This window comes from Theropithecus gelada, chromosome 5, assembly GCF_003255815.1.
Source record: "Theropithecus gelada isolate Dixy chromosome 5, Tgel_1.0, whole genome shotgun sequence".
In the NCBI taxonomy this organism is placed as follows: Eukaryota; Metazoa; Chordata; class Mammalia; order Primates; family Cercopithecidae; genus Theropithecus; species Theropithecus gelada.
In genome coordinates, this window is record NC_037672.1 from 5,353,058 (window position 1) to 5,379,656 (window position 26,599).

The window sequence follows — 26,599 nt, forward strand, 5'->3', positions numbered from 1 at the left end:
ACTCGGCTCGGCCTGAATGGCACAGTCCCGTGAAGCTGGGGCCTGGAGAGCAGGCAGTACCAGCACCCTGTGTTCCTGGTGAGGACTCTGAGGTCCAGAGAACTTGGGAACCTGTATTAGGGGATCCACAGCTCCAGAGCCTGTGCCCCATCCCTCAGGTTTTCCCCTGGGGGCAGGGCCCTGTGCCCAAAACACAGGTTTTTGGTGTCTGTACAGTGCTGCTGGAAGGCTTTGGGGGGTGGTGACAGGGCAGCACTGATAGGGGCCCTTAGACCTGGGGCACGTCATGACTCGGCAGCCCACCCACCATGGGGCCTGGGGGAAGCAACTTGGCCTCTCTGGGCCTCAATTTCTTTTGCCTGTGCGATGGCCCATGAGCATCCTTACCCTGCAGGGCTGCTGTAGGGATTAGAGACCACGGCTGAACTTTCATAAAAGGCCTTCAGGACACAGGGCCATTCTTCATCATGACCACACCGCCTCTGCCAAGTGGAAGTTTTTGCTTTCTGCAACACTTTGAGTTTCTTAAAAACAAAATTTTCACTTGATTCATTGCTCAATCCTGAGTGCTTGGCACGTGGCAGTTCCCCCACGAAGACACGGGCGAGTGAGCGGAATGAGGGAAGAGGTGAACTCATGGGGATTTTGTCCTAACCCTGTGCTTCTCATATCTGGGGTCAAGGGCCCGGGTGATGTGGTGCGTGGGCCAGGGTGCCCCAGGACTTGGCCTTCTCCCAGATCACTAGCTTGACATAAAGATTTTTGGGTGAAAATGTGTGTGTGTGATTTTAATATTCAAGCCAACACTAATATATAATGGAGTAAGATGCAAATTCACATGAATTTTTCATATAAAACACGATGCTTGGAAGAAATTCCATGCCTGGGCCAGCTCCTCTGGGCCGTGCCTTCACACTTCCCCGTGCCACAGGGTTCCTGGGGCCAAGTCGGAAGGGAACGTGCTGTTGGCCCAAAGCTGTTGTGAGCATTGCAGGGAATGTGTGGGGTCTTCAGGGCCCCCAGGGTCTCGGGTCCGGCCATGACAATAGTAGGATGCCTGGCCAGGAGCAGCAAGGCCAGGGGGTGCTGATTCTACTGCAGGTCAGACAAAAATAAAAGGGAATTCATTTCCTAAGACAGGTTGCAAAGTGGTCTCCAAGAAGCTATAAAGTGCTGCTCTGCCTGTAATTGTTGCTAAATGGACTCCTAATAGTATTCACATCTTCCTGCAAAACCTATCCGTTATCCAATAACAGAGAGGCAGACCTGGCACGGCACACACTCCTGTAAACAAAGTGGTCTTTTCCCAATCAGAGTCACCCGGGTCAATCCTCTATTGGCTAAAGGCTGACTTTGCCCCCTTTTCTTCTTTTTGAGACAGTGTCTCACTTTGTCACCCAAGCTGGAGCGTAGTGGCGGGATCATAGATCACGGCAGCCTCAACCTCTTGGGCTCAATCCATCTTCCCACCTCAGCCTCCTGAGTAGCTGGGACCATACATGCCAGGCCTGGCTATTTTTTATTTTTATTTTTTTATGTTGTCCAGGCTGGTCTCAAACTCCTGGGCTCAAGCGATGCTCCAGCCTCAGCTCCGAAACTGCTGGGATCACAGGCGTGAGACACTGCATCTGGCCACCCTTTTCTCATTCTTTCTATAAACGTGCAGCAGGGAGATTCAGTTTCTTAGGGCCCCACCAGACCCTCAGAGGCTCTAGAAGGTTAGAGCTGTTTGTCCAGTTCACCTTTGCTCCCCAGTGCCCAGCAAGGGATCCAGTGCATAGTAGATACCTAATCTGTATCTGCTCTCTATAAGACTGGACAAAGGGAAGGGCTCTCTCTAGCACCAAGCACACAGCCCAGCACCTAGTAGGGCCTCAGCCCCGTATCTGTTGAATGGGTGGGTGTGAGTGCTAGGAGGGGCTTAGAGACCCCGTTCAAGCTGCCCTCTCACCACGGAGATGGCCAGGGCACTGGCATCCCCTTTCATGGCTGCTACTCTTCCCAGAGGATCGCCCCGGGAGGAGACCAGGAGAGGCTAGGATAGTGGAGCTAGATCAGTTCAGCTGCTTCATCTAAGGGATGGGGAAATGGAGGCCCAGAGAGGAAATGGGATCTGCCCAGAGTTACACAGTTCAGCAGCCCTCAGACTGCGCCCGGTGTGCAGTAAGGAGCTGCTGATTTCTAGCCTCTAGCCAAGTGGGCAGGGCTGTGCTCGCACAGACACAGCAAGCCCCACCAGCTCGCTAGAACTTAGCTGCAAGGGTGCCTGGGGAGCCCGGAGCATGACGAGGGGTACTGTAGGGGCTGGCAGACCTGGGTTCAAGCATCATGTGTCAGTGATTGTTTTTGTTCTGTCTACTGGCTGGGTGACCTTGGACGACTCTTCCAGCTTCCCTGAGCCTCCATTTTCTGCTTTGGGTAATAGAAGTGAACAAATCGTGACCCCGAGGCGGGCCCTGCCCCCGCCCACACATCTGAGTATGGGGATGTCTGCTTTCGGCCGAAAGTCTGATACACCGAAAATGATCACCGAGGGGGTAGCAGAAGGGATCAAGAAACTCCGAATGGATAAGTTTCATGCAATGATAAAGGGCATTTTTGCTTCGTATTACATTGAAATATCTTTCCCAGACGCGCCCCAGCCCAGCCCATCACATCCTTCTCTCCTGAGTTCCATTTGAGTGCCAGGGGCTGTGCACGGCTGAGGAGTAGGGAGGAATGATGCCTGGCCTTTGCCCCAGTCATGGGCTGCTCTTGTTCCCCAGGACCACCATGCAGGTGTCTGAAGACCAGCCCTGTACCCCTGAGTCTCTTTTTCTGCTTTAACCAGCTTCTCTGGCTTGCCCCACTCCTTACTTGACATGTAAAGTCAAATTCGTTTTATGTGGAATCATAACTGTGACTTTTCTGCCTCTAAATGCATTTAAAGCCAAATAAGCCTGAGTTCCCACTTGTTGCAAGACCACTATCAAACTGTGTGCCAGGCTTGATTCTAGGTACCGTATATGCATTAACCCAAGTAACCCTTATTCACCATCACGACCCCACTTTACGGACAAGGAACTGAGGCGCAGGCAGATTAGGAACTTGCCTACAGTTTGTACCACTAGAGAAGGAGCAGCAGAGCCTGATGCCTGGAGCTCGGGCTCTCTGCTGCCCTCGGCCTCTGAGTCCACATGCTCTCTGGCCCCCCCGACCTCTGTCCCCAGTCCCATTCAGCATGTGGCCTGTCCCACCTCTGCAGACAGGAGCCAATGTTTCATTCTCCCAAGGCAGAAGCGCGCTGCCAGGAGCATCACAGGGAAACACATGCCTCCCTGTTAGTTAGATAACAAATCGCTGCGCTGGTTCCCATCACTGAGAATTCATGTGTTCTCTAAACACAGAGGTGTGGGCAGGCCATGCCAAGAGCAAGCAGCCTGACCCAGGCGCAGCAGAACCAGGCAGGTGCAGATAAGCAGGGCCAGGGCAATGCCCCCCATGCCTGGCACACCCATCCAGACGCCTCTGCTCCACAGCCACGTCTGGTCCCTCCAATAGACACAGCCCACCGGGGCCACACGTGTGAGGCTTTGTCACCCTGCAGCCAATTCCTAACCTAAAGTCTCAGATGGCTGGCCAGGAGGGCCTCAGTGTTTCCCTCTAAGGATAACAGTGGGTTATCCTTAGAGGAATAACGAGTAACTCGTGGGGCCTTCCCTTGGGCCAGGCCCCGATCGGAGCACTTGACAAGGAGCACCTCATTACTTCCATCAGCCTTACAGTATAGACACTGCTACTATCCTCATTTCACCAGTGAGGAAGCCCGGAACAAGGGTGGTTAACACTTGTTCAAGGTCTCAGAACAGGTAGGCTGCAGGGCTAGACTCAGACCCAGGCAGAGGCCCCTATGCCCCAGCCAGAAAAGCCAGGGGGTTGGCCTCAGGGCAGCCTCTCATCCCATTCCCCTGCCACTCCCCGGTGCCCTGTGTCCACCGCACTCTTGGCCCCGCGCCGTTACTGCCCTGCCTGCCTCCGAGACAGCAGTTCCTGCAGCATCAGGGGCTCTGGAAGCAACAAGTTCAGATTCACCGAGGCCCTTGGTGGGGCTCCTGGTGGCTCCAACCTAGGGGATCATGGCCTTCCCAAGAGAGGGTCAGTTTTGTCCTGAGGTGAGGAGGTGGGTGGGGAGAGGTAAGAACAGTCCCAAACTGGGGCATCCAGAAGCCCAGCCCTGTCTGCACCTGTGACTTTGCCCCTGCCACCTGGGGCCCAACGGTAATCAGGATCCATGTGTCAGCAGGAGGAGGAGGGCCCACGGGAGGCCAGTTCCATCTGGGGGGCTGTGGGGTGGGCAGAACAGTGTGGGTGAGGGGAGAGCAGGAGCCCCGGCCTCCCCACTCCCAGCCCCACCCCTGCAGCTCCTCCTCAAAACAGTGGCTGTATCAGCCTCCTGTGGCTGCTGCAACAAATCACCACACACTCCGTGGCTTGAAACAACAGAAATTCATTCTCTTCTGGCCATGGAGGGCACAAAGCTAAAGGCAAGGTGTTGGCAGGGCTGGTTCCTCCGGAGGCTCCAGTGGCAAGTCCATTTCCTGGGCTTTTCCAACTTATTTCCAGAGGCGCCTGCTTTCCTTGGCTTATGGCCCCATCCAGGCCCTGCCCCAGCCTCTGCTCCATCTCCCAGCTCCTCCTGCAGCCCTAGCCCTCCTGCCACCCTCCACAAGGACCCTGTGATGACACTGAGCTGAGCCCATCCAGACAACCCAGGAGAACCTTCCCATCACAACATCCTCCACTTAATCCCATTTGCAAAGTCCCTTTTGCCATAGAAGGTGACATTCACAGGTTGCAGGGGTCAGGACTGGGACATCTTTGGGGGCTTCTCTTCAGCTGACAGCAAATGGCAATTTTGAGTAAGGCTCTGCCAGGCGCTCACCTGTCAAGCCCACCCTTGATCACTGGCCCCTTTACAGGTAAGACATCTGCAGCTCCCTGATGGGGGGCACCTGGCAGAGCTGAACTGAGTATGGGGAATCCCCAGTGCTGGCACCGTCCTCAACACCACCCTGCAAATGCAGTGTCTGCACCCAGGCAAACCCGATGCGGCTATAGCGTCTCCTGGGCAGCACACACTGCTGTTTGTGACACTCATTTACTCATTCATTCATCCCATCCCTTTAAAGTCAGCTGAGCCTCTGTGCTGGGCGCCAGGCCGCCAACAGACCCAATCCTGTACCCGCAGTGATATTTCTAGGCTAAACATCCAAACTGTCCTGGCTCTGAAATCCAGCCTGTGCCCAGGGACTCAAATAACCTGTCTCAGGGTTTGTCTGCTTTCAAGACTGCAGACGCCTCCCCCGTGCCGCCTGCAGAGGAAGTTCTGCTGAGTACCCCAAATCGGAGCCCCAGCCTTTGGCCTGCACAGAAGGTCTGGTGCCGCCTAGAAACCCCTCTGCTGACCCCATGCACATTCTATGTATCATCTCATGGGTCCTCCCACCCGCCCGCTTTACAGGCTAGGAAACTGAGGCTCAGCAGGGGCCATGGCCATGTCCCCAGGTTGCTCCGTGCGGAAGATGCTCTCTCTGACCTCGTGCTGTCTGGCCCAGTCTCCATGTCACACCTTCCCTGACCTCAGGGCCTCAGAGTCTGTCTTGGTTCCGTTACTGCCCCTGTTGCCTTGCTCTTCACATTTCCAAACATAGACGTGGCCTGCGGGGCTGACCCTGGAGATACCATCACATCCCAGACACCTGTGGACTCTCCTAGCTGGTGATCAGATGGACAGGAGCGGAGTGTCCCCTGCATGGAGTGGAGAAGGGTAGCCACTGGAAGACCACCAGGACTGGACTGGATTGGATGGATGGACAGAAACTCAAGCCTGGGCCAAGAGGTGGGGGACGTGGCCTCCTCCGTTGCCAGCTGGAATCTGGGGTCAGTGTGGGCCCTCACCTGGGTCAGTGCCAGCCCCAAGCCACTCATCTTTGCCTCAAATTTGAATGACAGCAGTCCCAGGAAGAAGGGGTGACGGCCGGGCCGGAAGGCAGAGCGTCTGCCTCTGCTCCCATACGGTTTGGCTTTTCCAGCAGGTGCAGGCCTCGCCGCTGCCAAGCCTGGACAATGCCCTCCACCCTCAGCTTTGGGCTCGGGGAAGCTGGGTTCAGATCCGGCCCCCTGCCCCACCAGGTGTGAGACTGAGCAAATCTCACCTCTTGTCCCATGTCCTGCCCTGGAAAGGGGGACAATGATGCCTCCCTCTTTGGGCTACTGCGGGATGGAAAGAGATCAGGTGTGTGAATCCCCAGGGCTGGGGCCGGGAAAAAGCGGGGGCTGGCTCAGGTCAAACCACCCCTCTTCCCTACATGCCAAGACATGGCCTTCCAGCAGGTGCCTCTCGTGCCCCCAGGGCCAGGTCTCCCTCGCCTCCCCTCTGCAATCCTCCCCACCTCTGCATTCCAAGTCTGTCCAACTGGAAGCTCCTACAGCAGAAATCAAGAAGAGAAAACAAACAAAACAAAACAAAACCAGCAAAGCAACCTGCTTTAGGAAGAGGAAGGACATCCCATGAACAAACATGGCTGAGACCACCGAGACGGCCCAGTCAAGGCTGCACGCATCTCAGGCCCCCTGTTCCATGGACTGCTGCTGCCAGGCCTGTGGTCTCAGCAGAAGCTGCCAAGCACCAGTGCGCCCAGCTCCTCTGAGCCCCTGTGAACCTGCCACCAGCACAATCATCGAAACGCTCCAGCACCCTTGGAATCATCACCATCCCACACGACTCCCTTTCTGGATGTTCTGTTGATTTACGGATGTTCTTACAGACTCCAAGCTGCTCAGATCTCTCCTTCAAAGTCACCATTAGAGCTGAGCCCAGGGGCCTATGTGCCCACCTCATGCCGAGCACCAGCAGGAGCTCTGGGTGCCTGATCCTAGAGCTCACAATTCCCTGCACAAGATGTGGGTGACATCCCATTTGAGGAAACTGAGGCACAGAGAGGGGAGCCGGGATGCAAACACTGGTCTGAGTCCCTTTCTGTGACCATGAACTGCTTTGCTGAACGGAGTCAGATTCGCAGGACGGCTTTGTCCTGGTGCCTCTCGATCTGGGCTCGCGGTGGGACAGGACACAGACACGCGTTCACAGGAGGGGTCTTCTCACGGAACCCATGGTGGGCAGCCTTGGAAAGACCCCTCTCTCCTATTGTACAGCCAGCCAGAGAACAAAGTCAGGAAGCTCCCCCGGACCCAGGAAACAGCGAGGAGAGCTCAGGTGGAAATCACAGCCTAATCAAAACCAGATCAACAACTAACTTCCGAAGAACGGGCCTGCTCAGCACTGCCTTCCGAGGGCTCCCAACCCAAGAGAGCTGCTTCTCTCTCTGCTTCCAGACCTGCAGCTCCTCCCTGCTGTGCCGTGATGGATGCGTGCCACCCCCCAACCGGGGGGAAGACAAACGTGCCCCAGGTATGCAGGCGGCGCCTTCGTCCAAAGCCTGGCCTCTGGCTTAAAGCACAGAATGGTGTCAGGTGGCACTGGGAAGGGTGGCAGCGAGAGCCGGGAAGGAAACATCTCACGCTCCGGCCTGGTCCAGAGTAGGAGACAGCAGGCAGGGCAGCAGCTTCCTTGCCCTGCAGACTGAGCGGCGCAAGGTGAGTGCCAAAGCTGCAGCCGGAGCGGTGGCCACCCCCGGACAGCACCTACCTTCTTCTTGTTGGTCGGGCAGATGTAGAAGTTGTCGATGACGGTGGTGACGCCAGGCTGGAGGGTGAGCTTGGTGTAGGACGTCCCGAAATCCGACGACCTGGGGGAAAAGGGGGACAGCTATCAGCCACGTGCCCTCCAGGTGCGGCCTTCATCAGCCCACACGGTGTCCAGCCCCTGCCCTGTGACCGTGTGGGCAGAGCGCCCCAGACACCTTGAGTGCAGTCCTGGGCACTCTGCCTGGGGGCAGTGCATCCCGACAAGGCAGGAGAGGAGACTGGGCTCTCTCAGGAACACTGAGGACTCACACAGGTGTGGAGCTTAGGTCCAGAGCTAGGATCCAAAGTCAGGTCCTTCTGACTCCAAATCCCAGCCAGTCATTCCTCCCCAGTGCTTCCTATGTGCCGGGCAGCTCTAGGTTACCGTATGCATCTCACAGCTGACCAGAGGAGCCTCCAAAGGGATAGTTCTCTGCCTGAAATCATTTAGTTAATAAGTGGCTGACTCAGGATTTGACACTGGCCCGTCTGATTTCAGGCCGATGGCTGTGCTGAGGCATTCCTGTGGCCTGTCTGCTTGCCTCTTTCGCTCTCTGGACTCTGAGCTCCTCCAGGGAGCCCCATCCTCTATCCTGACCACCACCTGCAGCACAGGATGGTAGGGGACCGCACGCAGGTACCAGAGCTCGGGTAGCTGCTGGAAATCAGACCCAAAGCACTGTGCCCACCCTGGAGTGGCGTCTGCTGGGCTCGTGCTGGGAGACAGGGCTGTCCACTCAGTACCTCCCTGGGCAAGGCTCTCCTGGCCAAGTGAGAATCTGAGAGTACACTGAGCTTTAAAGCGCCTTGGCTCCCCAGCAAGGAGAGGGAGATAAGCCACAAAGGCAACTTCATATCTGTTGTTCGGAAGCCGTCCATGCATCAGGACATGGAATTAATTCTCCATTGAAGATTAAGTCCCAGAGACCCTGAAACCAACACCTCTTATCATCACCTGTTAAAATACACTGGGATTGCAGAATATGCCCTGACTCTACTGGAGAGGATCAGAGAGGTGCTCGGGGAAGCGTTTCCCATCTCACCCCTGCTCCATCGATGCAGATTCCAGACACAGACCCACGGTGGGGAGAGGAGCATGGGCGGAACGCACGACCCTGGCGCTCCTGTCGTGGGCAGCATGCCTTGCAGGGCCTCCCCGTGTCCGACCACTGCCGAGATATGCTGCGGGGAGCTGAGCTCGGGGGACTGGGGGCAACTCCCCAGCTTGGGCGAGGAGGCCTTGGACTGGAACCAGGCTTCAGTGCCTGCCTCAGACCCCAGCACCTGGCTCCGAGCCCAACCTGCGCTGACGTGTGTGGCCTGACTGCAAGGCCAGTGCTTCTCAGACTCACCCAGTTTGTCCCTTGGGGGCTGAGGGGACAGGCCTGGAGCTGCTTTAGCATAAAGGCCCCACCCACTAGGAGCTGTTTCGTGCCCTTCTATAACACATCCTTGGTGGTTTCTACATGGAGACATTTCCTACATCTTCAAGTGGACCTGAGGCTCCAGAAAAGTGGACTGTTTGTCATCTCTGGGCATGCTGGCCACGTGGCCATAGGTCCCCAGAATGTGTGTCCCTCACAGGCCTCAGGGTCACAAGGTTCCTCCTAGGCCAGGACAAAGAGCAGACCCCCAACCCCCAGCCCTCTAACTCCCAGGGGCCAGCCCCTCCCCAGGATGGTAAGGGGCCTCAGGACCCATCTGGCCTCTGTCTGCCCCTGGCCTCCCCAGGGAGGACCAGGCTGGAGCGAACAAAGAAGCCCAGTGGAGGTGTAATTAGGATGCACTTACTCTCAAACCTCAGAGAATTGATTTTCTTTGGGAAGGACGCAGAGAGAGGCCCATTAGCAGAGGATCGATCTGATCCAGAGACCCAGAAAATTCCAGGGCCCTTGCAGAAACAAATGGTTGTGTTGACAAGCCTGACACAGGGGAAGCCTCCCCTTCCTTCCCCACCCTGCTGAGCCATCTCCAAGACCTGCCTATCGATCCTGCCTCCCAAATACCTCTCAATCCTCTCTTCCCTTCACTCCCGGCACTGCTCGTCTTAGCCCAGCATCCAGCCGGCCTCAGTCCTGCTCCCCGCCCTGGGCCAGAAGAGCCTGCTCACACCTGCAAACTCCAGAGCTCCTGCCAGGTGTGGCCTGCAGAAAGGGCCCATGAGCAAAGTCCCTGCTCTCTACGAAGCGGCTCTTCTAGGAGGGGAGATGGAGGGAGGCAGATGGACAACAAGGAAAGAAGCAAAAATATGACAGCATCAAATGCGATGAGGGTGGGAAGAAGAATCAACAGTGTGGGGGTGCAGGCGGATGGTGAGGGAGGGGCGGTGGGGCCACTGGGTTGCAGACAAGAGTGGTAGAAAGGCTCCTTGGACAAGGTGATGTTTGCGCAGAGCCCGGAAGGAAGCAGAGAGGTTGTGCCTGGCCGGGGAAAGGCATTTGGACCGGCTTGAGTAGTGTTCCCCAATTCCCGTGCACCCGGAACCCATGAGTGTGGCCTAATTTGGAAACAGCATCTCTGCAGATGCAGTTAGTTAAGATGAGGTCATGCTGGATGAGGGTGGACCCTGAGTCCTGTATGGCTGGCGTTATAAGAATTTGGAAATTGGGACACAGATAAACACAGAGAAGGCCGTGTGCAGACGGAGGCAGAGAGTGGGGTGATGTGGCTGCAGGTCGAGGGTACCAAGGACCCGGGCAGCCATGCTGGGAGGAGAGGCAGAGAGCAGAGGCTCCCTCAGAGCCTCCGAAAAAAACACTCTCAGACTTCTGACCTCCAGGACCCCAAGAGAAAGATCACCACGGTCGTACTTTGTGATGGCAGCTGCGTTCCAGGTACAAGGGCCCTGAGGACAGGGAAGGCGGGTCCATTTAAAGCACAGTCCCTGCCGGGCGCAGTGCCTCATGCCTGCAATCCCAGCACTTTGGGAGGCCGAGGCATGAGGTCAGGAGTTCGAGACCAGACTGGCCAATATGGTGAAACCCCCGTCTCTACTAAAAATACAAAAATTGGCTGGGTGAGGTGGCAGGTGCCTGTAATCCCAGGTACTCAGGAGACTGAGGCACGAGAATCTCTTGAACCCAGGAGGTGGAGGTTGCAGTGAGCTGAGATCGCACCACTGCACTCCAGCCTGGGTGACAGAGCAAGATTCCATCTAAAAAAAAAAATAAAAGAAAAAACCTAGCAGCTGCCAGTGCCTAGGAAGCCCCTCGCCCTGCAGGCAATGCAAACCCAATTCCTCAGATATCCACGACTCCCAAGTCCAACTCCTGCAGATACGAGGAACATTGATCTGCCCACTCACCCATTCATTCCCTCTATTTGTTTAACGTTTTATGCTTTAAGGCCTACACTACAGGCCTAGGAATCCAGATTCACCCCCTCATTCAAATCTTTCACATGATGTGTGCATGTTGAGTTCCTGCTGTGTGTCCCATCACTACACTGAGGCTGGAATCCATGGGCAGCACGGGCACTGTCCCCTGCTCTCATGGAGGGGACAGGCTGGCTGGTGTTGGGGGGGAGAGAGAGAGAGAGAACACAAGCAGACAGACTCTGCAGCCAGGAGCAGCGATGCTAACAGGCACGTCCAGAGAGTCCTGGGAGACACTAAGGGGGATATCAAACTGAGGGGGTCCAGGTGCCATCCTCAGTCCCCTAGGCTGCCCCCACTACCAGGTCTAATCCATCACTGACCGGCTGACTTTTCCTCCTAAAGCTTTTAAATTCCATCCCTACATCTCCCTGCCCACCTTAGTCCAGGTCCCCTTCCTCTCCCGTCTGTGCACGAGGAGCACCTGGCATGAGGGCCCCAGGCGCAGCGGAGGGGGCGCAAACACCAGCAGGCTGACTGCACCTGGGGGGGCCTGTGAGATTCCCATGGCTGCTGTAACAAAGGCCCGCAGACTCAGCGGCTGAAAACCAGCCACATTCGTTATCTACAGTTCCGGAGGGCAGGAGTCTGCAGGGGGTCTATAGAGGGCTAATCAAGGTGTGGGCACCTCCTGGAAGCTCCCGGGGAGAACCCACGCCCTGCCTCTCCCGCCTGCTAGCGACCTCCTACAGTCCTCGCCCCGAGGCCTGTCGCTCCACTCTGCTTCCCGTCACAGCCTCCCGTCACAGCACCGACTACCACAGTCTCACGTCTCTCTGGCTCCCTACTTGTGATTACAAAGACCCCACGAAGATAATACAGGATAATCCCAAGATCCTTCATTTAATCCATCTGCAAAGTCCCCTTTGCCGTGTAAGGTAGCATAGTCACCGTTTCCGGGGATTAGGATGTGGACGTCTGTGGGAGGCGTTGCTCTGCCGACCACAAGTGGGCATTTGAGCCGGGTCCAAGGCATGTGTAGGAGCTGGTTCGGGAGCAGTGTCCCCGCGTGAGCTGTGACAGACAACAGGGTGGCTGGAGGTGGGTGGGGTGGGCGGTCCCCACGGCCACAGAGAGGGCTGGACCCGCATTGTCGGGCAGCACCACTGACCCGCAGGCCGCCTAGCACTAGAAATATGGTGAATTGTTTTGAATGGAGATGCCCTGGGACTGTGAAATATAAACTGATTTCAAAGACTTAGCATTCAAAAGAATGTAAAATATTTCATTATAATGTTTATATTGATTACATGTTGACATAATCTTTTGGATATACGGAGTTAATTAAAAGCTGCGATTAACATTAATTTCACCTGTTCTTTATTTTAACCCACAGGTTTTATTTCTTAAAGCAGTTTTAGATTCACAGCAAATGGAGCAGAAATGAGAGAGTTCCCGTACACCTTCTGCCCCCACCGTCAGCGCCCCAACCGGAGACTCGCTGGTACAATCGGTGAGCCGCCCTGACGCGTGGTTGCCACCAGAGTGCAGAGTTCAGGTCAGGGCCAGCCCTGGGGCTCCTGCACTCTATGGGTCTGGGCACCTGTAGGATGACAGGGCCCCTACACGGTGGTGTCACACGGAGCAGCGTCACTGCCCCAAGAATCCTCTGTTCTCTGCCGATTCATCCCCCCACCCCCCGCCCCCTGCCTCCTGGCAACCACCGATCCTTTTACCATCGCCATAGTTATGCCTTTTCCAGAAGGTGACCACTTGGAATCCTGGAGTTCACAGCCTTTTCATGTGGTTCCTTGCACTTAGTGATATGCACTTAAGGTCCGTCCATGCTTTTCCACGTCACCTGTTTCTCTTCACTTTTTAGTGTGGTCACTAGAACATTTAGAAAGACCCCCATGGCTGCAGTTATATTCCTAAGGGACACGCCGGTCTGGACAACATGCCAAGGCGGTGGGCGTCTTCGGAAGGTGTGGGGCTCTGCAGTGGACGGGCACGTGACCCCTGGAAAATGCAGTCCCACCAGATGAGCAAGTGACCGTGTGGAACCTGCCTGAATGGTGCCTGGGTCGTGGCACATGCGAAGCAGGGCTCATCATTACTGCTGTTTGGAAGAGTGCTGCAGCTGCAGGTGGGGACAGGCGACTGAGGAGGGGACAGGTGACTGCAGGGGGCAGGTGACTAAGGAGAGGACAGGTGACTGCGGGAGGGGACAGGTGACTGAGGTGGGGACAGGTGACTGAGGAGGGGACAGGTGATTGCAGGAGAGGACAGGTGACTGAGGTGGAGACAGATGACTGCAAAAGGGGACAGGTGACTGCAGGAAGGGACAGGTGACTGAGGTGGGGACAGGTGGGTGAGGTGGGGACAGGTGACTGAGGAGGGGACAGGTGACTGTAGGAGGGGACAGCTGACTGAGGAGGGGACAGGTGACTGTAGGAGGGAACAGGTGACTGAGGAGGGGACAGGTGACTGAGGTGAGGACAGGTGACTGAGGTGGGGACAGGTGACCGAGGGGACAGGTGAGTGAGAATGGGACAGGTGACTGCAGGAGGGGATAGGTGACTGTAGGGACAAATGACTGAGGTGGGGACAGGTGACTACAGGTGAGGACAGGTGACTTAGGAGGTGGAGGAGTGAGAGGAAGGATAGGGTGTAGGCCCAGGAAGTAGAGTTGGCGTGACTTGGGGCTGCCCAAGGTGTCAGGCTGAAGGAGGGGACACCAGGTGACATGGAAGATGGGGTGACACTGCTCAGGTGCCATGCTGCTTGGAGGAAAGTGGAGTGCTGGGCTGGGAGTCAGGTGAAGCACGGTTGGGGGGTCTGGGCTCATGTCCACCCACTGCGGCTCCCTGGGCAGCCCACTATGGATTTTAGCATTAGTTTTCTTCTTTGAGGCATCAGAGGATTGGAATCAGCCATCTCCAGGGTCCCCATCAACAAAAAAGGCTGTGACCACACACCCTTAACCTGCACGTACCCTGCAAGTGTCCCTGTTATCCGGCCTCCGAGAGCCCCTTTCCAGAGACCTGAAAGGGATCCATTCTCCCCGGAAGCCTCTTGCCCTGACGGCGTTTTCCTGGTGGGCAACTCAAGAGTCTCTCTCTCACCGCATTATTTCCTCTGAGCATCTGCTTCTCAGATAAGTAAGTGTAGCCACGATGATATCTAATGATGAAGATTTATTGCAAGGAACAAAGCTGGAGAACGCCCAGCGGGCTTGCCCGGACTTTGCCTCTCCCCGCAGCTGTGTCAGAAAAAAGGAGGACCCGAGTTAAGCTCCCGCTCTCTGGAACATGCCAGGTTTCTGTTGCAGACCAGGGGTGCTCGGGGGACAGGATCCTCAATGATGGATGGCCTTGTCTCTCTACAGTGAGCACGTTTCGCTCTGCAGTGCACTTGCCAAGCTTGGACTCTCGGAAGAGTTCAGACTCTTGGATCGTGGTTAGAAAACCTGAAACTGGCTGGCGCGCAGTGGCGGCAGGGTGGGGAGGGGGACCGCCCGACTCCATCAGACAGCTCAGGGTGCTGGGAAGGCCAGGCCGGTGGGAAGAGAGATGCGGTTAGGAGGTGCTGCCACACCCCACTTCCTGGGGAATGAACAAGGGCGGCGGCGCTGCTTGTCTGGCCATTATTCTAAACTCTAAACATCATTCCTTCAAAGAACGTGGAAAAAAAGAAAACCCACAGCAGCGTGTTGACCTCTTGCTGTGTGTTTTCAATGTTGCGCAAGCAACAAGACTCAACCAGACAATGCAGTTCTAGAGGTGTGCTGGGGAGGGCAGGGCCAGGGTGTGAGTTGAGGTGATGGGCTAGGGTCCCAGGCTGTGTGCAAATACCACAATCCAGGTGGCTTGTCCCCTCACAGTTCTGGAGGTCAGAAGTCCAAAGTCAAGGTGCTGGCGGGGCCCCGAGCTCCCTCTGGAGTCTCCCGGGGAGGATCCTCCTGCCTCTTCCAGCTGCTGAGGGCTCCAGGCGTCCCTTGGATTGAGGCTGCATTGCACCACTCTCTACCTCAATTTCACGTTAGGTGTAGGGCCCACCCTAAAGCCAGGCTGACTTCACCTCTATCCTTAGCTAATTACATCTGCGAAGGCCCTGGGTCCAATAGGGTCACCCCTGAAGTTCCTAGTGGACACAGATTTTGGGGGCAACTCCATTCATCCCTCTATGGGTAGTTGCACTGACTGTCTATTCTACATGAGGAAGACTCTGCATTAGCACCTCATCTGCCTACTTCATTAAATCTCCCTGCATCCCCTGGGGAGCTCCTGGTTTTCAATGAAGGAATGAAGACAGGCAGCACGTCACCCCCAGGAAGAGTCTGAGGCCAGTGGACAGCCCCAAAAGCCCAAGGAGGGAGGGGGCCTCTGGCTGGGACCACCGGAGGGCCTGGTAGGATTTAAGTATATGGCTTCGAGGAACACGGTGCAGCAGTGAGGGGTCCGTGTGATCCCCAGTGATGCGCTGAGTGTCTGCGGGGCACCGGGCTCAGTGCTGGGTGCTGGACGCAGCTAGGGGTCGAGAGTCCAACCACATAACAGCGGCCTGTGGGCAGGGGACACTGAGGGCTGGTCAGCAGGGACAGCGTGATGGAGGCTGTGGCCCACTCAGTCGCTGCCCCGGCTCATGGTGGACTGAGCAGAGGGAGGGAAGGGGTGCTGCCAGCACCCCACATCAGACAGCTGGGCCTGTCTCTTAGCAGGCTGCCAGAGCATAGAACCCTCACAGAACTCCAAACCCAATACTACCCCCTCCTGAAGCCCACGCAGATCTCCCGGCCAGAGTGGGGATGCAAGCCTCTACTGGCCAGGCACACAGCTGGCACTCAATAAGTGCTTGCTGGATTCCTTTGGAGGTGCTCTGGGTGCCAGACCTAAAGGCGGTGTGACCTCAGGTGACCAGGTTTCCCTCCCTAGGCCACAGTTTCCCACTGAACATATGGGAACTGGATTTGAGTATTTGAGTCTAAGCACTAGCACTGCCACTTGTGGATCGAATTCCCGTACATCTTCCTTAGCGGTCCCAGTGGCTCCTGAGCCTGCCCTTCTGGGGAAGAATTCTCCCTAGAATCTCTCGACGGTGTCAGAATCCCTGGGAGAGCTCAGCCTGTCTGGAAGGAAGGAAGGGAGGAGGCAGAGGGAGGAGGGAAATGGGAAGAGGAAGGAAAGGGGAGAGAAAGGGAGGAAGGAGGGAGGAGGGAGGGAAGAGGGAGGGAGGGAAAAAGAGGGAAGAGTGGGAGGAAGGAGAGGAAAGAAAGGAAGGAAGGAGGGAAAAAGGGAGAAGGGGAAGAATGGGGGAAGAGGGAGGAAGGAAGAGGGAGGAGGGAAGAGGGGAGAAAGGGAGGGGAGAAAGGGAGGGAAAAGGGAGGAGGAGGAGGGAGAGAGGTGGGAGGAGGGAGGGAGGAGAGTGAAAGGGGGAGAAAAGGGAGGAGGAGGGAAGGAGGGAAGAGGAAGAGGAGGGAGAGGAAAGAAAGGAAGGAAGGAGGGAAAAAGGGAGAAGGGAAAGGATGGGAGAAAAGGGAGAGGGAAGAGGGAAGAAAGGGAGGAAGGAAGAAGGAGGGAGAAAGGGTGGGAGAAGGAGGGAGGAGGGAAGCAAAAAGGGAAGGGGAAGAGGCGGGAGGGGAGGAGGACCACAGTGCTCACTGAGCACCTCTCCTCTCTGTGCCTGGTGCCGTCCCCCAGGGGACCTCCCCAGCATTCAGTAGCTGCACCATCACCCAGTTCTTTAACTGCACCCAGCAACTCAGGAGGTGATCATTCCAGTCTATATTTATTCCAATTAAAAATAACAACCAGAGTCTAAAACCGGGCAAATAGAAACACGGAAGGCAAGCGCAGTTGGAAAACTGCTGTCTGCAGATCGGCTGCTTAATTGCTGAGTGTTTGTACATACTCACTTTTAAAAAATGATTTAATGAAGCCATTTTCCTCCCCTATAATTACTCCATTGGCGGGGACATATATGCAGTGCCCACCCCTCCTCCTCGGGGTGAGGAGCCCCTGCTCGCCCCACTCCCACTTGAGAACCCGGAAGCCACGCGCAGGTGTGAAAGGCAGCACCCACCTGCAAGCCCTGGCCTTGGGCAAGGCTTACACCTTTCTGAGACTTAGGTTTCTTTTATCTGAACAAAGGGTTAATGAAGCGGACCTCCTGTGCCTGTCCTGAGGATTCCAGAGGTGTGTGTAGGACACGCACGAAGTAGGAACGGAGTGGTGGGCAGGTGGCACTGCCTGTGTCACTGTGCCACTTAACGGAAGCCGGTGTGCTCTGGCTTGTCCCCTGCTTACAGCGTGGACCCCTTCTTTGAAGGTGCAGCCGCTGTGGACATGTGTGTCCCTAACAGCCACGAGGCTTGCATTTGGCAGCTGCAAAGGCCCTTGAGTGGACCCCAGAACCCCTCTCGCGGGCACGTGTATGCACGCCTGCACTTTATATATGAGGAAACTGAGGCCCAGTAGGGAAGGGACTTGCCCAAAGGGAGCCCCAGACTGGAACCTCGGTCTCAGCAGAGGCGATGGGTGCTGCAGATGTGTCTTCCCAGCGGAAGTCATTCTGAGCTTCGGTCGCGCTCCAGGTCAGGCTCGGTCTGTGCTGTGAGATGAGAAGACACACGGGCTGCTGTGGTACCCAGGACCTGATGGCTCCACCGAACCCGCAAAGAGCAGGCTTTGATCCGCTACCCAGACTTTCTAACAAACCCTCCCAGGATCAGAGAGGAAGACGGAACTAAGGTGACACAGGGCGATTGTGGGGCAGTGAAGTCGTTCAAGAAACTTCCAGAAGGCACTCTAGATTCTGAGTGTGAAAGGGGGCATTGGGCGCCAGCGAGGTGGGTGAACAGAGGGAAAGGAAATGCAGCCTGGTCCTGAGGGGGTGCCAAGTGTTGGGGGCGAGGAGACCCTGCCAGGCAAGTCACCCAAATACGCGGCAGCGAAGGCAGCAGGATCTGAACCCACGACCCACAGAGATACGGCAAGAGAGCAGGATGCCCTTCGGCACGAAAGCTGTGTGGGGAGGAGTTAGCGAGATTGGTGCCCACCACGCTCTGGACACCAGCAGAGGACAGAGTGAAGGGAACCTCACCGAGACCTCGCAATCACATCAGAACAGGAAAACACCTTCCCATTTCACTGACCAGGAAACTGAGTCCCAAGGAACATTAAGTAACTGGCCCAAGATTATAGCAACATCAGAAAACTCAGTGTTAGGCCACGCGGTGGCTCCAGGCTTGTCTTCTCTGAGCTTCCCAGGCTGCCCCCTGATCTGTGCACCGTGCCCCAGAGGGGTTGGTGTGGCGTGGCACCTGCCCTGCATGTCCTGGGCACCTCTGACATTCTCCAATGCCAGCAGCTGGACCCTGACTGCAGCCCGACCCAGTGCAAGAGCCATGTCATTTCAGCTGTGAGTTACCCGTGGGCTTAGTGCATCTCCTTAACTCCACCTCAGCCCTGGACCGGCAGTGTGCCCTGTGGGTGGAGAGGGCTGGCGGCAGCAGAGGCAGCTGATTTTCTGTGTCTGAACCCACAGGGGCAGCACCCCCATGGCCACCCCCGGTGCCTGTGCCCACCTCTCTGTATCCACGCCCTGAGCCGCATCTCCCGACCAGCCCTTCCACACGTGGGTTCAGCTGCCTGCCATGGCTTGCTGGTATTCTGAGCCCACTGGTGCTGGAGGCTGTGACACTCACTAGCAGATCGTTCCAGAATGAAGCTGGGTCGGGCCTAATCCCAGAGCACCCCTCCTCCACTGTCAGTGCCCCTGCCTGCAGTTTTTACTGACACCTTAGGGATGGAAATGGGGGCACGACCTCGAATATGACCTACGGAAAACCAGCGCACACCTCCTCACTTTACTCCCGGCCAGCTGCGTCTCGTTGACTGCATGAGAATCGGTCCTTTTCAGTGAATCCCTCGCTGTCTGTAAACTCCTGTGGTAACTGAACCCCTCCAGTGCCAGAGTTCCTTTCCAGACCTCTCCTGAGCACTGACGTGGTGCCAGGGTGCGTCCAGACCAGGCGTGCACATGACTGGGCAGGGAACTTCTGCGGCCAGCGGTGCCAGTGCAACTGTACGAGCGGCTCAAACTGGGAAGTGAGTCCACACTGGTCAGCCAACAGTGCCACCCCACCACCCCCGAGGGCCCTCATCGCCAGGGCTGTCCTCCTCCAGGCTGCCCCCTGCACCTCCTCAGGGACCAGCACTGAAGGGGGTAAGCCTGGCAGAGCAGGACCCCGGGGCCTGACTCTAGGCTGCCCCAGCTCCTTTATGAGTGACTGATGTTCCCTGCCCTGCTGCTGAACAGGGGAGCCCAGGATCCTGTGGGGCTGAGAGCAGGCACAGAGGCCACTGAAACGCAGCTGCTGCTCTCGCACGGCAGGAGCCCCCACGCGCACCCTGTGGGAGGCCCGGCCAAGGAGCTTCAGGAGCTGAGGGAGAAGGAGGGGCAGAGTGGGTCAGACCAAGAGGTGTGGGTGCTGCAGGAAACTCCCCTGAGATCCGCCAGTGCTGGCTAAGGAAGCAGGTTGCTCCACGCCAGCAGCAATGAAGGGGTGAAGGCAGAAGTTCTAGAAAGGCAATGAGCAGCCAAGTTTCACAGGCACAGAGAGCAGTGCTGGAAGGCGAAAATGGCAGGCACAGCTTCACCGTGGCCGCCACGTGCTGAGTCTCTTCCAGACACTGGCTGGGCTGCTTCCTTAATCCTCACTCCAGGCTCTTCCTGTGCAGACAGGGAGACTGAGACTCATGACGTGAAGTCACTCGTCCAGGGTCAGAAAGGACGAAGCAAGACTCTATTTGACCCGAGTTCCAAATTGTGCATCTGCTCTAGGCTTCCAGCTCTGTGGGAGGGAAGTGGCACTGTGGTTCTGGCTGGTTTTATGTAAAAAGGCTTTTTTTTTTTTTTTTTTTTTTTTAAGATGGAGTCTCGCTCTGTCACCCAGGCTATAGTGCAGTGACAAGGTCTTGGCTCACTGCAAGCTCTGCCTCCCGGGTTCATGCCACTCTCCTGCCTCAGCCTCCCGAGTAGCCGGGTCTACAGGCGCCTGCCACCACGCCTGGCTAATTGTTTGTATTTTTAGTAGATTCGGGGTTTCATCGTGGTCTCGATCTCCTGACCTCATGATCCGCCCACCTTGGTCTCCCAAAGTGCCGGGATTACAGGCGTGAGTCACCGTACCCGGCATCTGAAGGTCTTAAAATGGCACAAGGTGGGATGTTTGCAATGGCTCTTGTCCCAACGGATGGAGTCTTTAGAATTTGGTATGATCATCCAGGGTGAATGAGGCCCGAACTCCTGGAAGCGCCCCAGTCACGCTCCTGGCACAGGCAGAGCTGCCTGTGCTCCTCTCGGCATGCAGGGCCTTGTCAGCCTCCAGCAGATACGCCTGCTCTACAGCTGCTCTGCAAGCCCTCCACCGGGCATACTTCCAAGAGCCACGGTGGGTGACGGAGCCACCCTCCAGCCCCATGCCAGTCAGCTGGGAGGCCAGAGCCTGCAAACCCGAGGCTGCCAGCAGCAGCCCGTGTGAGGGGAAGAGGTGCCAGTTACCTTGGCAGCTCCCACAGGCAGCAGGTGCGAGGCTGCCGCTGTACTTGACGCTGTGTTGTGCCTCAATGTGAAGCAGCCATCCTATGATCCGGACACAGCCCGTGACTTCTGGGTTAACTGGGGAAGTGGCGTTTGATGGGTGGCTGGAGGGGGCAGGCTGAGTTTATGGCCAGGTAGAGGTGAGTCTCTGGCCCTCCTGACATGGGGGAGGGCACACAGGCGCTGGGAGAAAACCATCGCTTGCCTATCGCTTTGCATTTGGTCGGGAAGGACACACGAGCACCTCCTGTGAATGGACCAGGGTAGTTACCTCTTTTTGCCTATCGCTTTGCATTTGGTCGGGAAGGACACACGAGCACCTCCTGTGAATGGACCAGGGTAGTTACCTCTGTCTCCCGCTGCTGGGCATGAGTCACACTGGCCCCACGTTGTCCCCAGGAACCCACCTATTTGGGAGGATGGAAACCACTCTAAGCCCCAGAGTGTTACTTCAAGCAGGAACATCCAAACAGAATGAGGCAAAGAACAACACAATGGAATTAGCTGGACTCCGCAGACCCCATGAGACACACAGCAAAAAAGCTTCTGCACCCAGCAGCTGCCTTCTGTGGAGAGGACTTGCCTGGGAATTCCCAGCAGGAGTGAAGCGGGATGGGCTGAAGGACAGGGCAGAGCTGGAAGGAAGCCCAAAGAGGGTGCGTGTGAGCCGCCAAGTCAGAGACCAGAGACTGGGCTTGCGATCAAGTCCAGTGGGTTCATCTACCCTGTGACCTGGAATCTACCTTAGGAAAATTTCCTGAAATGTAGCAATCCACATACGATCAGATAAAAGCCCTTCCTGATACGCTAACGCATCCTCAATTCTTCCTGGAATCCTTTAAGAATAGTGAAACAATTGAGAACAACGCTAACCAGAAAAAAAGAAGCTGTTGCCCCTTAGCCATCCACCAGGTCCACTGCCTCCTCTGTTCCTGTCTAGCCCTGGTCCCTGTGTGAACATATTTACAGAATTCCAGTTACAAGGTACGCACAGACCTGTGTTCTGATTTTATCACAAAATGCGCAGCATGTCCTGCCTGCTGTGTAATATTCCATCCAGTGTGGCATTATTGACAGGTCATTCCTCAGGATGAACTTTTTCAAATCTGTTCTGCAAACAGAGTGCCTACCACATGCTGTGTGTGGTGGAAATCCACTTTTTTCTCTTGATTGCTGTGACAAGCAATGATGCCCTTCAGGACCAACATTTTCATTATTTTAACTCCTCCCCAGCCTCTGTGTCCTGGGTAATTTCCCAGTGTGAAGCTCTAGGAGGTAGGCTCCTCAGTGAGATGCTCTGAGCCTCCGTGAGGCTTTTTAAAAAATGTCTTCTTAGATCCAAGAAACTCTTACAACTCAATATTTTAAAAACGAGAGCCTCCATGTGCTCTTAGGGGGTCCTGGAACAAAATGATAACATTTTCGCATGCCAGTTCCCAGATTATAGAATCTGACACTCTAAATTGATTTTTCGAGGCACTGTTGACTGTATTCGGTTTCTGCTGAAGGCAGTCCAAATGCTGCATTGAGTGTTTTCAAAGAGAAGGAAAAAAATGCCCAAGACATGAGCAGATGAGGACAGAGCCATCTGAAAGGGAATTCTGCTTTAAAACGTGCATGATCATATTTACATACAAGATACAAAAATTCATTAGGAAGTAAGACGCAATTAACACAAACAACTCCCCCTCTCCGGAAAGCTCAGAGGATGCTTCGAGTCGTGAAGCATTGCGGAAACCGGCTGAAAGTTTTGAGTGGGAAGATGTTACGGAATCGAAAACAAGGGATAAGTCAACAGCAACACTGAGTAGCTAACACTGACAGTGACCCACAGACATCGCCACCATACGTGTCCTCAGTGTGTCTGATTAGAAAACTCTTTTTTTTGAGACGGAATCTCGCTCTGTCGCCCAGGCTGGAGGGCAGTGGCCGGATCTCCGCTCACTGCAAGCTCCGCCTCCTGGGTTTACGCCATTCTCCTGCCTCAGCCTTCCGAGCAGCTGGGACTACAGGTGCCCGCCACCTCGCCCGGCTAGTTTTTTTGTATTTTTTAGTAGAGACAGGGTTTCACCGTGTTCGCCAGGATGGTCTCGATCTCCTGACCTCATGATCCGCCCGTCTTGGCCTCCCAAAGTGCTGGGATTACAGGCTTGAGCCACCGCGCCCGGCCTGAAAACTCTTAAAGACAGCAGTAAATCAGGCAGCTGTACTAGTAATCATGGCAATGACAAATCCCCTCAGTCACACCTGTGTCGACTTCCAAGCGCTGGGCGTGCTGGACGTGTTAGTTCGTTGAGTCCCTTCAACACCCAGCCAGGGGGACTAGCACACTCCCACCTACCAGAGGAGGAGGTAGCAGGTGGAGGGGCTGAGTTTGAACACCATGGCCTGGCTCCCGAGCTGTGCATGGGGTCCCCACAACATGCGGCCCTCACTCGTCAGTAGTAGCTGCTGCCTGAAGGGGAAGATGGGGGAGGAGACTTCTCACATCTGTACCTGCAAATGTGGCAGACAGTGACAATTCAACCGCAGCTAGGACCATGCCGAGAAGGGGAGGCTCCCTTCCCGGTTCAGCTGAGAGCGAGGGATGAGTGTGGCGCAATTCCTTCTGGGAACTTCAGGCCGTGTTCCGAGAAAACACCCTCTCCCCACAGTCCCAGACTCCGTGCAGCCCTGACGCCTGTCCTGCGTAAAAAGGCCAGGGCATCCCACCAAGGAGAAGAAGCACCGCCCCCGCCCCCCCAGGTCCCTGCCCACATGGAACTGTTTTGCAAGTGGATAAAATCTGTAAACGCAACAGCAAAACACCCGCCGTTCTCTGTTCCTCCACCCACTCTAGTTGCCTCTCCTCCCACATGGTGCAAATCAGCCTCTGAACAACCCGCAGCGTCCCAGCACCTTCAGGATGAAGCCGGAGCCCCTAACAACAGGCCAGATGGGAGGAAAGGGAGGTTCAGAGAGGAGGGGCAGAGCCTTAGGAAGGCGAAAACAAGAGTGAGAGGCCTGCCGTCCCTCCCCACGCCCCGCCGGGCCTTCTCACTCCCTTTCTGCATGCCCGAAGTGACCTGTGACACCTGTCTCATCAATGATGGATTTCCTCTGCTTGGAGCTGCCTGTGAGCTCCACGAGGGCCAGGACTGCATCTGACCAGCTCTCTAGCCACCTCTCAGCCCAACGCCCAGCATGGAGTGCGTACCGGTAAATGCGGGTTGAATGAATGACTGGTAAATGTGGGTTGAATGAATAAATGAATGAACAACACAGTGCCCACCCAGAAACCATCGTGGGTACTGCTAATGCCCACTTGAGGTCCCAGCCCCTAAACCCTGCTACAAGAGCCGAGAGCACCCTTGAGACCTCCGGGCCTCCACTGGACCCCTCCCATGAGTGAGGACACAGGCCCAGAGAAGTGGAGTCACTTGCTTGAAGTCACACGGCAACCAAGCAGCCCAGCAGACGATCTTAACTGAGGTCTAGAGTAGCCCTGAGGTCAGCGTTTCTTTGCCAGGGCTACTCAGGCTGCGTTAGGCAGAGAGCTGCAGGGCAGATGTGAAAATCCTTCCCTACTGTGACCTATGGTCAAGATGAAACAGACTGAGCCCCTCCCACCTTGCATTCAACAGAAACTGGTCTGTGAGTGCTGCTGGAGAGAAACCAGAAACTGGTCCGTGAATGCCGCTGGAGAGAAAAGCAATCGAGAGTGAAGGCTTACATCTGCAGGGCACAGGTGGGTTCCGAGCGGCAGCATCTGCTCCACAGCCTGGGAAGTCAGCAGGATGGACGGTGTCCAGGCCTCCTCCTCAATGTGCAGAGGAAGCTGCTCCTCCTCCTCCACCCAGCTGCCCACTGAGCCCTCGTACCAGGCTCTGGGAGGGCCCAGGGCCAAGGCTATAGCTCTGAGAAGGCACTGGCTTGCTCAAGGCCACCCAGCAGAGCTCGCTGACCTGCTCCAGTGCCCTGTCCAGCCCCAGCAGGTGGCCAGCCCTAGGGAAGGCCTCATCCTCCCTTGACCCAGTCTCCCACTGGACGCCTCCATGGTTAACGCCATAACTCCAAGACGGCCGTGTGTGCCCATGGCCCATGTCAGGCTCCCATGGAGGAGGTGTGGTGACAAGCTATGTGACCTTGAGCTGGCCACTCCACTCACTGGACCTCAGGTGTCCCTTCTGTACAGTGGAGGGAGCCATGCCTCCCACCCAGAGTTATCTCCAGGGTCAGATGAAGGGAGCCTCCCCACACAGTGACTGGCTGGGATGTGGCAGGTCCCCTCCCTGCCCATCCCTCCCAGAAGCAAAAGGCCTCTGGCAGCTGAGCAATAAAGGGTTAACTAAGCCACAAGTCTGGGTTGTCCACGTCCTTCACATTCCAAAAGCTGACTGGCCCTTGATCATTCCTGGGATGTGACCTCTGAGTCCTTGGAACATCCTACCAGTTAAGAGTGGCTTTGCTTACCAGGGCTCCAGGTCATGTGGACAGTGTATGCCAACAGTCCCATTGATGGTGGGGGCCCTGGGCCGCCTGGCATGCAGCCTCACCCTGGGACTGAGATCAAGATCAGCCACCTGGGCCTGCGTGACTGACCTGACCTAGAAACCCTGACACCAAGGCTCGCAGCGGTGTCCCTGGTTGGCAGGCACCTCATGGTGTTGTCAACATCGCTGCTTCAAGTTCAGCACTGTCCGTGGTACACCCCAGGAAATGACCTCCACACAGGGTCCCACCTCAGGGCCTTTGCCTGTGCTCCTCTCCTCCCCAGAACCCCCACAGGGAGCCCCTCACTGCATGCCAGTGTCTGCCCTGCCATGGCTCTATGACCAGCCCCGCCATGGCCCTATGACCAGCGCGCCATGGCCCTATGAGGAGCCCCGCCATGGCCCTGTGACCAGCCCCACCATGGCTCCATGACCAGTTCCACCAGCCCCACCATGGCTCTATGACCAGCCCCGCCATGGCCCTGTGACCAGCCCCACCAGCCCCACCATGACTCTATGACCAGCCCCACCAGCCCTGCCATGACTCTATGACCAGCCCCACCAGCCCCGCCATGACTATATGACCAGCTCCACCAGCCCTGCCATGGCCCTATGACCAGCCCCACCAGCCCCACCATGACTCTATGACCAGCCCCACCAGCCCCGCCATGACTCTATGACCAGCCCCACCAGCCCCGCCATGACTATATGACCAGCTCCACCAGCCCCACCACGGCCCTGTGACCAGCCCCGCCACGGCCCTATGAGCAGCCCCGCCACGGCCCTGTGACCAGCCCCGCCATGGCTCTATCAGGGATTCTGCTTGGTTTCTATTCATAGCACATATCGCTACCTGACAACAGGCGTGGATTTTGTTTTGCTATTGTCTGTCTGCCCCTCTACAGCGTCAGGTTCCCAGGGACAGGAGCGCTGGTGTCTGGTCACCCCACACCCCAGGAAGCAGCAGCAGCCTCTTCCCGCCCTGAAGGACCAATTCCTGACAGCTCCCTTTTGGTTTTGTATTAGGTGTGAGCCAGGCCCACCCAAGGGTGCCTGAACCACCTAGTCAAGTCTTCCTTCCCTCAATGCTGTATGCAGCAACCCTGGTCACAAGTCAGGTGCCCATCGCTGTGGCCTGGCCTGGACCTGCTGAGTGGCCCCTGCTTCACGCCATGGAGCTGTTGGCTCCAGCTTCCAACATCAGCCACCCCTTGCGGCTTGCGGGTCTGTGCACCTGTCCCGCCTGTGTCCTTGGCTCCCAGCCCAAGCAGCCAGCGAAAGTTTGCTGAAATGCATGAACGATGCCCAAACAGGTTCCATAAAGGCAACAAATGACAGTAAATGTACAGGGAAAGCCACCCACATTCCACCGCCCTGATTCAGTCTCTGCACGGCTACGTCACCCGCCTCCAGCCACAGCACCATCATAACTTAATGCGCTCTGCTCTCCAGGCAAGAAAACCAAAGGCGGGGAAATTGGCAGAAC

The 26,599-nt window shown here is 56.2% G+C and overlaps 1 protein-coding gene across 4 annotated transcripts in view; it reads right to left on the reverse strand.

The window, feature by feature from the left end:
• The window catches only part of SORCS2 (sortilin related VPS10 domain containing receptor 2), a 545,837-nt gene that overhangs the window by 201,198 nt on the left and 318,040 nt on the right, over positions 1 to 26,599 (reverse strand). For all 4 annotated transcript variants that reach the window (XM_025386534.1, XM_025386535.1, XM_025386533.1 and 1 more), the window contains exon 3: positions 7,688 to 7,787. In XM_025386534.1, coding sequence (XP_025242319.1) covers positions 7,688 to 7,787 — 100 coding nt within the window. The remainder of the gene's footprint in view (positions 1 to 7,687; positions 7,788 to 26,599) is intronic.